General features: G+C 29.8%; 2 protein-coding genes across 2 annotated transcripts; one reads left to right on the top strand and one right to left on the bottom strand.

Moving 5' to 3' along the window:
* The first annotated feature begins 1,220 nt into the window (after positions 1-1,220).
* LOC126687415 (nuclear transcription factor Y subunit B-4) lies at positions 1,221-2,382 on the top strand. The gene has a single exon (XM_050381976.1). It carries the CDS (start codon positions 1,264-1,266, stop codon positions 1,768-1,770), a length of 507 nt encoding a protein of 168 aa, XP_050237933.1. The 5' UTR covers positions 1,221-1,263; the 3' UTR covers positions 1,771-2,382.
* Positions 2,383-3,240: 858 nt separating this feature from the next.
* On the bottom strand, positions 3,241-8,563 carry LOC126687414 (potassium transporter 5-like). Its single transcript, XM_050381974.2, has 8 exons — positions 8,310-8,563; positions 7,997-8,222; positions 6,887-7,135; positions 6,231-6,281; positions 5,076-5,336; positions 4,781-4,948; positions 4,439-4,693; positions 3,241-4,347 (listed from the first exon to the last, which is right to left on the bottom strand). Exons 1-8 carry the CDS (start codon positions 8,469-8,471, stop codon positions 3,404-3,406), a joined length of 2,316 nt encoding a protein of 771 aa, XP_050237931.1. The 5' UTR covers positions 8,472-8,563; the 3' UTR covers positions 3,241-3,403.
* Positions 8,564-11,930: the final 3,367 nt, after the last annotated feature.

Genomic DNA, 11,930 nt, shown 5'->3' with positions numbered 1-11,930 from the left:
AGGGGTCAAACTATGTATTCGGCCGATTTGTTTGTGTGTACATATATTTTCAATTCTTAATTTCTTTTCTTTGGATATTGTTTTAATTATTAATCTTAGAATATATTTTTAGCAAGAAATAGATTATACCAAGACAAAATAAATTTATCAACCCATAATTTTATTCTGTTTGCAAGATATACAATGATATTTAAAACGTGTCAATTTAATCATTATTTTTCGATATTTGTCAAATATATCCACGACTCATTTGGAGCTGACGTGATGTAATATTGTATGTATATATATACAAAATCTATGCTACTTGACATATAACATCACACGTATATTTAACTAAGATATAAAAAATAATGAACCAAACTGATAATTAAAATTATAATATATTTAACAAACGAGCTACAATTACAAATATATAACTTCATTTTACCTTATATTAATCGTAGAATAGATAGTCCGAGATTGTACTCATGTTAATTAAACTTATGTGTTTTTATTATTATTTCGGTCGTGAAACTATAATTTATTTAAATTTTAAAATTACAAATAATGAAATTTTTCTTAATAATTTTAATTCAAATTGAATCTACATAATAATTTTTTTTGTAACTACATATCTCTGACATCAATAGTGAAAACCAGTCGTTGAACTTTCTTTTTAGGGATAATATCATAAAAATTCACCAACTTTACATGTTTTCTCAATTTAATCACGTTCTTTAAAATTTCTCAAAAACATACACCAACTTTCATTTTTTCCCAAATTCATACACGGTGCTGATGTGGCACTCATTCATTGGTACAATTTGCTGAGGTGTAAGTTATTTTTTACCAATGAATGAGTGACACGTCAACACCATGTATGAATTTGGGAAAAAATGAAAGTTGGTGTATGTTTATGAGAAGTTTTAAAGAACGTGATTAAATTGAAAAAACGTGTAAAGTTGGTGAATTTTTATGACATTAACCCTTTTTTTATACTATTTTAGAGTGATAAGAAAATTGTTGCATGACGTGACAATATCCGATTATCACATAAACTCAATTTGAGATAAAATTACTAAAAATAAATCCCATTGCTTGTATTTTTGTTTGATTTATTGTCTAAATTAAAATAAATTAAAGTATCATAATCAAAATAAAATAACACAAAAAATTAGGGACTTCAAAATTTAATATCCAATTATGCGACTACATAAATTCTCTATATAAAAAGTGAATTAGCTCCCAAAGAAACAACACATCAAATTTTTCTTACATCAAGAAATGGTTGATAACACCCACAATAATTCAGAAAAATCATACAAAAATCACAGCTTTACAGAATCCAGAAGCGAAGATGGCATAATGAAGGAGCAAGATAGATTGGTTCCAATAGCAAACGTAGGCAGAATCATGAAGCAAATCCTTCCTCCAAATGCAAAAATCTCAAAAGAATCCAAAGAAACAATGCAAGAATGCGTATCCGAGTTCATCAGCTTCGTTACGGGCGAAGCATCGGATAAATGTCATAAAGAGAAGAGAAAAACTGTTAATGGAGATGATATTTGCTGGGCTCTTGGTAATTTAGGGTTTGATGAGTATGCAGAGCCGCTGAAAAAGTATTTGAGTAAGTATAGAGATCAAGAAGGAGAGAGAGCTTGTCATAAGGCGAGTAATAGTGGCGAAGAAAAAGATGATTTGCAGATGAACTCTCAATCTAGTGGTTCGACTCCATTTTTGAAGTTTGCTGTGTTTGATAAAGATGACAGTGAAGTTTACCGGCGATATTGATGATCTCCGGCCATCACCACCGAGTATATATATTCACGGTAATGAAATCTCCAAGCCTTGTATCCAAATGATATATCAACTTTCTTAATTTATGAAATTGGGTAACTGAAAAATAAATTATGAATTTTAGCGTGTTTTATAATTTTAATTTGAATTTTTATTTTTAGCAATTTAAAATGTGAATTGATTTTTTTTATATATAATTCAAATATCAAACAATTTTTTTGACAAAAAATGGTGATGTATATGCATGAAAATATAAATTTTGGTGTATACATTAGTATTTATTTATCAAAAAAAGTCCGGTATTTAAAATTATAAGAATTATTATTCGTGTTTTAAATTGCTCAAATTAAAAATTCGAATTAAATTTATTTAAAATATTAAAATTCATAATTTATTTTGTAATTAATAACCTTATGAAAAATGATGTATTGATATGATATATCTAGCCTTTCAATTTGGTTGTGGCTTCTTGTTTTGACTGATAGCTAGTAGAGTACGTAGTTGTGTGATGTGCTGTTAATTTCCCGAATTATATGCATATGTAGATGTTCATCTCAAAATCGTTTTGTTTTTCTGATTAAAATAGACCTTTTGATTGATTATTTATTTTTATTTCTTCATTCAGCTAATTTTTTGAATTAGCTAACCTGAAATAAAATGCCTCTTATTGATATTTTTCCAACATAATAAATATTTACTTGAAACATCAATTTTGGAATATAATTAGTTATCATGGCATGATCTTTTTTGTGTGTAATGTGAACAAGTATAAATTGTGTTAATTTGTTTAGCTATAATGAACATCTTTTCAAACCATTTGCATAAGACCTAATGAATACTATAATTAGATTTATTTATTTTTTGTAAATTTAATCAAAATTTGTAACCTATATAAAAATTAATTTATTAGTATGTGACATAATTTTAAAATTAATCACTGTTAGCTTCCTAAATTAAGCTAAAACTGGTGAAATTAATTTTTTTAGTTAGATTTGTAAGAAGATGAATTGTGCATAATTAATAGTTTAATTATGTTCTTAACACAAGTATGATTGATGTTATTAGCTTTAAATCCAACGCATATCATCTCGCCCCTTAAATTTGAGACAAAAGATCAAATACGTCTTAACTCATGGCTGCAAATAAAAATAATTTAAAATAGACGTTTAGAATAAAATAGTCTTAGTAAGCGTTTTGACTCGTTTTATCCCTTCAACTCCAAATGATCCGATAATTTTATGCCATCTCAATTCCAATTACTCCAACCAATTCGTGTCACATTAGTTATGGGGGTAAAATAGGCCATTTTAACCAATTGTCTAAAGGTTTAATTGATATTTTGTGTTAAATTGAGGGGTCAAAATGAACCTTTGTTAGCTTAAAATCTAATCATTCATCATCAAAACTACTAGCACATGATCAATGAGCAGGGACAAATAAAAGAATACTTTAGAACACTTGATATACTAATAACAGATTATAAGCATGATTATATATATATTGATATAATTACCATTCTAATTATATTTGACAAGGTAAAATTTTAAATTTCTACACATCTGAAGCAGGAACCTTTTGTTACTAGAGTTCGATAGGCTTGCTTGTAGCAACTAGTACTTGATAAAAACTAGAGTTCATAAGTCATACCCACTTTAAGCATACGCTTCTGAGGAATATCAAACACTTTCTCACTTTGCCTTAAATTCCTCCTCAAGAAAGTATATGCATAATCTATTAATATCCTCTTCACTATATTTGCTCCTTTTCCTGCAATTACCTCAGTCTCTCCCATCAAATGAACTACACCGGCACGCCACGCTTTATCTATGATCTCAATCTGACGATCCATGTCATCACTCGATAGCCTCTCATGGTTTTCTTGATTTCCATCTCCATTTTCATGGCTAATGTTTTCGCCTTCTTCCGATTCTTGATCCTTCTCAATTGCTTGATTCAACCAGAAATCATCTACGATAAACTGCTTCAGCTTCTCGATCAATATCCTCTCGAAAGGCTCCTCCTCATTCCGAACATCCGTGTATCCATATCTTGCTACGCAGCGAAACACGTTGAGTTCCTTGGGTTCTACTCTGCGGAAAAGGAATCTTTCTTCCACCGGAACCTTTCCAATCGGGAGTGACTTAATGGAGACGAAAACAAGAACAGAGTGAAGCGCAGGGACATTTTCCACATAGTGCTTGAAGATCGGAGGAATACCATGAACTAGTTCCGAGTAGAACATGGCAAGTCCCGGAAGTCTACTAAGGCTAGTCTCGGAAGCAACTTCCTTGAGCTTATCAGGAGAAATCTTGTTGTCAAGCTCATAATAATACTTTCTTCTGTACACATCATTCCAAACGTACATTATAGTCATCAGAACTGCAGCGAATGCCAATGGAAGATAGCCTCCTTGATCGAATTTGTAAAGCACGGAACTTAAGTAGACAAGCTCCACGACTCCGATGGTTAGCACATAGGCAATTACGTAGAAAATGTTGGTCTTCCATATCATTAGCATTATCAACACTAAAAATGCTGATGTTAGTGTCATTACAAACACCACTGCGATACCTGAAATCATAAAATTAATTCATTAGTTTCTCATTAGCTTATGTAAAAATATGCAGTTATAAATTCGAGTTGAAAGAATTGATTGAATTACCGTAAGCATTGCCAATATTCGTTGTACTTCTAAAACCAAGAGTTACTCCAATGCAAGCTAGCATAAGAAGGTAATTGACTTCAGGAATGTAAACTTGTCCTTCGAATTTACTTGAAGTATGCACGATTTTGACTCGAGGGAAGCATCCGAGAGAAAGAGATTGCTGGATAATTGAAAATGTTCCCGATATCATGGCTTGACTCGCAATGATTGATGCCATCACCGCAACTACAAACATTGGCCAATACAAAGGTTCTGCAAGAGGTAAAAACATAGGCGACTTAGTTGAATTACTTGATTAATAATTGATGAAACTAGAAAAAGAAATGACAGGATACAAACTTGGAATGGATTCGTAAAATGTTTCGGAAACAACATCATTATGCTTTCGAAGATAAGCCGCCTGTCCGCTGTATGCGCAGATCAGAGCCGGATAGGTAACTGCACACATGCTTATTTGTATGGATCGAACTGCAAAATGCCCAACATCTGCAAATAGTGCTTCAGTTCCTGCAGAAGTTTACAAGTCCTAATTCAGAACTTTATCATATAATTTATTTATTTATCTCTTGTATTAGTATTTAATAAAATATACATTAATCAATATCAATGAAAAGAGAAAAATGTATGAGCAAACCTGTTATGGCAAGAACAACGCCTCCGAGGGAAATCCAAGCTTTATCTTTGTTCCGTCGGAAATAATCAACGATGTACTTTGGATTTACGGCTTTGATTACAGCAGGATCATACTTAAATAAATTGAATAGGCCGATGCCGCCGATCATTGCGAACCAGACACAGATTATTGGAGCAAAACTGTAGCCTACTTTATCAGTTCCAAATCTTTGAACCATGAATAGCAAAATCAAGATTGCTACTGATATCCACACTATCATATCTGTATCAAAAAAAACATTTAACAATCGATGATCTTTAATTTTAATAACCAAATTCAAATTATAACTTTATTCTCAACTTCATTCTTTTCAATGTATTTATTGGAAGACATAAAATTTAATAAAGATTCAGAAAAATTCAAGAATAGTAAATTCAAGTTCAATTCCAAAGTTGACATAAAATGATATGAAATCATTCATCAAAAGAAAAATGATACGAAATCTTTATCAATTATTGGGAATAATCAATTAATTTATATATTAACATATAGTTATTTATGTTGAACCTTCCATTGACACACGGTCATGACCAAAAAGTTGGACAAATATTACAGAACTGCACTAAAAGAAAATAAAACATTTATAATTAGTTTTTTTTGCAAAATACATATTTAGATCCTTATATTATCACACTTTTCTGAATTGTATCTTTCCTTTATAATTTATATAATGTTGAGTCCTTACACTTTTGATTCTATAGACATTAGATCCCTCTGTCATAAAAAATATCAACAGTGTCAAGTCATATTGAAAGAAAAACCGAATGAGTGACTTAATTTTAACAAAAACAAAATAAAGACCTAATTAAAAGATAAATTCAAAAATTAATAATTATTTTATCTCAATCGCACTAATGCCGCATAGAGTACACCAACTTTATTTTTGTAACAGAAGAAACTAATATTCATAAAATTAAAAATATAAAAATTTAATAATAACAAATAAAAATGGAGGGATCTAATTTTAATAACTTGACCAAGGAAATGTTATACTTGAACTTAAAATGTTGGAATCTTTTTTGTTTTTTACTAACGAAAAGTAATATGAATTACATCATTTTTAACCAATTTAAGCATTAAATTTACGGGACCAATTGTTGGGTTATTTTCACTTACCGTCTGTCATTTTTGTTGTGGCTTGCTTGACTCCTCCCACAGCTGATAAAACTGCGAATGAAGAAGAGATAAACATGTGTTAGTCAACAGTGGCACATGTTCTGTTGGTGCGTAATAGAACAAAACTTTAAAACGGTTCGTTTTCAGTGAGTGCTGTGAATTTCTATAAATAGGTTTATATATTCAAATTCAACAATAGACGACGAATTAAGAGAGACACATAATTAGTAGCTACTAATAGAGCCAGGCAGCCATATATGAATCTTTTTACATCAGCATCTATCTATATCAAAAGGGTAGAAAAAAATTTCAATTCTCATATTTTTGATCAAATTACGTATATTGATCGATTAATATAAAATTAAAGAAATTCATCTATTGTTAAAAAAAATCGTAATTCTGCACGAACGCCACCAATCTCGGACGTGTATTGATTAGTTTGCAAATTGATAACATGCATATAAATTTATGGGATACATTAGCATATAAACCAATCTCGGACGTGTATTAATTAGTTTGCAAATTGATAACATGCATGTAAATTTATGGGATACATTAGCATATATAGAATGTCGTTTTAAATAAGAGTAACGAATATTTACGACATTTTTTCGTAATTTAATACTAAGATTAAATCAAGAAGTTGGAGAATGGACCTGAAATGCAAGGAGTAAGAACACCATCTCCGATGACCATGGAAGTACCAAGCATGGTGGCAAACAACATAAAGAATTTGGCAAAATTGCTATTTTCCAACTTAATTTTGAGCTTTGTTGCTCTTCTCAAACGCTTGCTAGGCAATTCAAGCTCAAAATTTGAAACGTTTCGATCCTCATTTTGTTGACTTGGAATTAAACCCACTTTGGCATATCGGCACACAAGTGAATACAAAGCAAATGTCCCACCTTTCAAATAAAAAATTTATTGTTAGTAAATCATACTCAATTCTTGGATTATATTTTACATTATAGAATCTATGTATAGAGATACAAATCAAATCATAATAAACACTAGTATAAAAATCAACTGAATCAATATATATTCATATATATCACGTTTTAACTAGTAAATAATGATTCGAAAGATTTTTACAGTTAAACCGGCTCAATGATTCTTTTCATGATTATGGTTTTATTGGTTCAAGAAGATTGGACCAGAACTTCAATTTTTAGAGAACAGGATGGGACTGACCAACTCCGATTCACACCAAACCAGAGGCGGAATTAGGAATTCTACTATGGGTTGGCTAAAATTTAAAGAGGCTAATTGTATAAAATTTAAAATTAAACACTAACTATATTTAAAAAAAAAACTTGAAGGAGTAATAAAAAACAAATTTGTAGGGGCAGTCGCTACCTCAGCCATAAGGCTGGTTCCGCCCATGCACCAAACCAATTGAATTGACTGGTCTGATTCAATGATTTTTTATTTTTAAAAACTGGATCACGATCCACAAATAAACTGGTAAATAAAAAAATATAATCTTTTTACAGGTTAACAAGCTCAATAATTTTGATTTTTTTTTTCGGTTCATCCAGAAATATGATTTAAAAAAAAAACTGAACTGCACCAACTTTTGGTATATAGTCAAACCAACCGGTCCAGTTAAGTTCTTGAAACACTGATCATTTAGTATACGATTCACTTGAAATCTGTGAAATAAGAAAGAACTTAGCTGTACGCACATAAAACTAGAGAAATCAACTGGAGCAACTTTCTTAACAAATAGTACTAATATTTACTAATAAAAAGAATAACCGACTCACCGTCACCATTATCGGTGGCACGCAAGACGATCAGAACATATTTGATGAGAGGGATGAGAGTGATAGTGTAAAAAATCAAAGAAAGCACGCCTAATATATCATCGTTGTGTTTGATTCCGTCGGTAAAAGTACTCGAAAACACATACAACGGCGACGTTCCGATATCACCGTACACAATTCCAATGCTTTGAAACGCTAGTTGCAAGATCACTGACCAACTTACACCCTTTCAAAGACAAAATAGTTCATTTTTAGTAATATATTTTATAAAAGAACCGCTAAAAATGAAAATGAAGAAGAAAAAAATCTAAACCTTAGAGCCATGAGCTTGATTATGAAAGCTGCGGGATTCGATTTCTAACGAATCATTTCTACCTAACTTTTGTTTTGAAAGTATTTTTCCGGCGAGAGGCTTAGAGAAATGATCATCTATATTTTCTTCATTGTAAGTGTTCTGTGTGATATTTTCTGCCATTTTTGTCACCTAAAATATTTGTGAGTGCTAGAAGAACTGAGGAAGAGAGAATGAGATTTTATTATTTATAGAGAAAATGAAACAAAGGGACTAAAATTGAATGTGAATGAATATTACTCACAACAACGAGTCCACATAGCCCGAAAGATGATGATTGTGGTGTGGTGTGGCCCCTCTCTTCATAATCTCTTTGATGTGTATTTCCTAGTCTTTTCCTTCATTTCATGCGTTTTATTTGAAGTCATTCTCATAAAAATTCACCAACTTTACGCATTTTTTTCAATTTAGTCATATTTTTTAAATTTTTTCATAAAAGTACATAAATTTTTATTTTTTTCCTAAATTCATACACGACGCTGACATTATACTCATTCATTGGTACAGTTTGCTGAGACGTAAGTCATTTTTAACCAATGAATGAGTGACACATTAGCACCGTGTATGAATTTGAAAAACAAAAAATTAGTCTATTTTTATAAAAAATTTTAAAAAATATAATTAAATTGAAAAAACATGTAAAGTTAGTGAATTTTTATAACATTATTTCTTTTATTTATTATTGGATTTTATATTCATGTACTACCATTTTATTTTTATATGTTTTGAAGTACTAGCATTTGATTACTTTTATAAAAACAAATTAAGTTATTTATATTCTACATTGATTTCTGATTAATATTATAAATATTTTTTACATTTAGTTAAAATTATAAATATAAGAATATTACTACTCCATCTCTTTTCAAAAATTATTTGGTTGAATTGGCTCTATTTACTGAGTAAAAATTGATATAGAGTATAGACTAAACAAAAACAAATTATTTTGATAATATCATATTTCTTTTGTTAAAAATAAAAAAGGAAACTTGACGAGCTAAAATATAATTTTATTAAAATAAAAAATATTTGCTCTATTCTTATCAGTTTTTACTCCGAAAATAGCATCACATGATTGATTTATATCATTATAAAATAATTCTTAATTTGAAATGGAACAAGTATATTTTTTTTATTTTATCTTACTTCCATCACCTTGAAAGTATGCCATGATCAAATTACACTCTTTTACACTTGAAAGCTTGACCCAGTTAGCTAAACTCTAATGATATGTGTATGAAGTTGAGGGTTTGACCCTCAACACTCACAAGCAGTGTGCCTATTTAAAAAATGTCTAACATTAACTCCCGCTAACCCGCTAATAATTAGAGTAGGCTATCTTTGAGAAAAAAAAAACAAAAAAAATTACATTCTTTTTTCTCGGAGGATGTAACATTATAAGTTGGAAAGAGAAAAACCATAATACTCCTTCGTCCTAAAATAATATAAAAATATTAACATATATTAATATACACTAATTTATTGTTCAAATATTAACTTAATTAATTTGGTTTAGACAAATTTTGGTTTACCCCTAATTTTAATAAAAGATATCGGTAAAATAAATACTATCGTTTTAATTTTGTAGCAATTTGATTCTATTGTTCAAAACATTACAAAACAAATTCTAACTTTTTATTTTTTAACAACTTATATCCCAAACCGTTTTTCTGCAATTTTGTTCATTTATAGCAGCCATATTAGATACATCATACTAAATTCCAATGTTTAATAAATTTATAATAAAATATTATAATTTTGCGATTTACACTATATAACCTAAAATAATAAGATAAAATTGCCGGAAAATAAATTTGGATTATAAATGAAAAAACAAAAAAAGTTATGAATTGTTTTATAATATTTTGAATAATAAATACGAAATTAAATCGTTATAATTTAAAAAATCATGAACTTTACACGCTTTCTCATTTTAAGCACGCAGTTTAAATTTCTCATTTTCACGCACGAACTACTACATTTTCTCAAATTCATGCGTGGTGCTGAGATGACACTCATTCATTGGTGTAAAATGACCTCCACCTCAGCAAATTACACTAATGGAGCCGTGACACCTCAGCACTGTGCATGATTTTGAGAAAAAGTGGTAGTTCGTGCATGAAAATGAGAAAATTTAAACTGAGTGATTAAAATGAGAAAACGTGTAAAGTTAGCAAATTTTTTATGACATTAATCCTTTAAACAAAGTAACAGTAGCATTGATGGTTTTATATGATATGTGAATATTAACATACTTGTAAATTGCCGTAAATTCAAACACTTAAGTAGTAATGAAATAAAATTACTAAGCTACATTTAGAGTCATGAAATGAGTTTATCACGCTTTTTTACGTATTTATTTTAATTTTACAGATAATAGTTAAGGGGTATTTGCGAAATATCCGTCTTTTTCAAAATATTTATACCATTTTTGGCCATTTTTCCCTTATTCTCTACGCTATCTATTTTTATAACTTATTTACAAAAGTACCCACTATAAATAGTAACCTTATCTCATTTTAGGTTAAACTTTTAAGTAGCCATTTTTTCTGTTTTTTTTCTCTTTTCTCTCTCAAAGTTCTCTCTTCTTATCTTCTTTTTTTTCTTTTGATTTTCAGTTTGTCTCTTCCGGTTGCTTTTTCGTTCGTCTTTTTCGTTCGCTTTTCCGTTCGCGTTTCCGTTCATCCATTTCTGATGGATTTCTCGTCGTTTTCGGTCGTTTTTCCGTTCGCGCTAGTCTGTTCGTCTCTTCCGTTCGCGCTATTGGTTTCTCGACATCGCTTTTATATTTGTGTAATTTTTTATGTTTTTTATGATGATTTAAACATTTTGTAAATAAATTATTGTAGATCTATATAATTTTTTTATTTATAAAATTGTTCTATTATTCATATAATTATTGTTTTCTCTTATACATAGATTTGTTTATTGCTACTAATTTTATAAAGAACAAATTAGTTATGGTGTATATGTGGTGATTTTATAATATATTTACGTTATAGTGTATTTTTGGTGTATTTATAATGTTTTTCGGGAAATCTATGTTTTTGGTGTATTTCTGCCGTTTTTTTAGTATATATATGGTGCATTTACAGTGTTTATGGTGTATTGGCCGTGTTTAAGATGTATCATTTGCAGTGTTTTTATGATATAGACCATAAAACACTATAAAAATGTCATAAATACACTATATATACACTATATAGACACTATAAAACACCATAAAAGCACTATATATACCCGTGTTTTAAAAACCGGACCATCTGGTCGGACTGGTTGAACCGTGAACCGGTTAGTGGTCTGGTCTGAAACTGCAAAAACTGGATCTTTTGTTTGGACCGGGTTGAACCGGATTGGACCAGATTGAACCGGTAAAAAATTGAGCATTGAACCGGATTGAACTGGTAAAAAGCCGGTGAACTAGAATTTTTTTCATTTTTTTTAAATTTATTAAACCGGTTGAACCGGTTCAAGGGGTTGAACCGGAAATCGGTGGCCTACCGTTTTGGCCAACGGTTTGGTTTTTTAAACACTGACATATGCACTATTGTTGCACTATAAAAATACGATAAAAAAATAATA

Source organism: Mercurialis annua, linkage group LG6 (assembly GCF_937616625.2).
Source record: "Mercurialis annua linkage group LG6, ddMerAnnu1.2, whole genome shotgun sequence".
Lineage (NCBI taxonomy): Eukaryota > Viridiplantae > Streptophyta > Magnoliopsida > Malpighiales > Euphorbiaceae > Mercurialis > Mercurialis annua.
This window is presented reverse-complemented; position numbering and strand designations above follow the sequence as displayed.

What these genes read in the sequence shown, in the direction of transcription:
- LOC126687415 (XM_050381976.1), top strand. Translation starts at nt 1,264, where the DNA reads ATGGTTGATAACACCCACAATAATTCAGAAAAATCATACAAAAATCAC.
- LOC126687414 (XM_050381974.2), bottom strand. Translation starts at nt 8,471, where the DNA reads ATGGCAGAAAATATCACACAGAACACTTACAATGAAGAAAATATAGAT. An exon ending in ATCAAGCTCATGGCTCTAAG is followed by an intron (nt 8,223 to 8,309) that starts GTTTAGATTTTT and finishes TGTCTTTGAAAG; the next exon opens with GGTGTAAGTTGGTCAGTGAT. An exon ending in ATTTTACGAATCCATTCCAA is followed by an intron (nt 4,694 to 4,780) that starts GTTTGTATCCTG and finishes TACCTCTTGCAG; the next exon opens with AACCTTTGTATTGGCCAATG.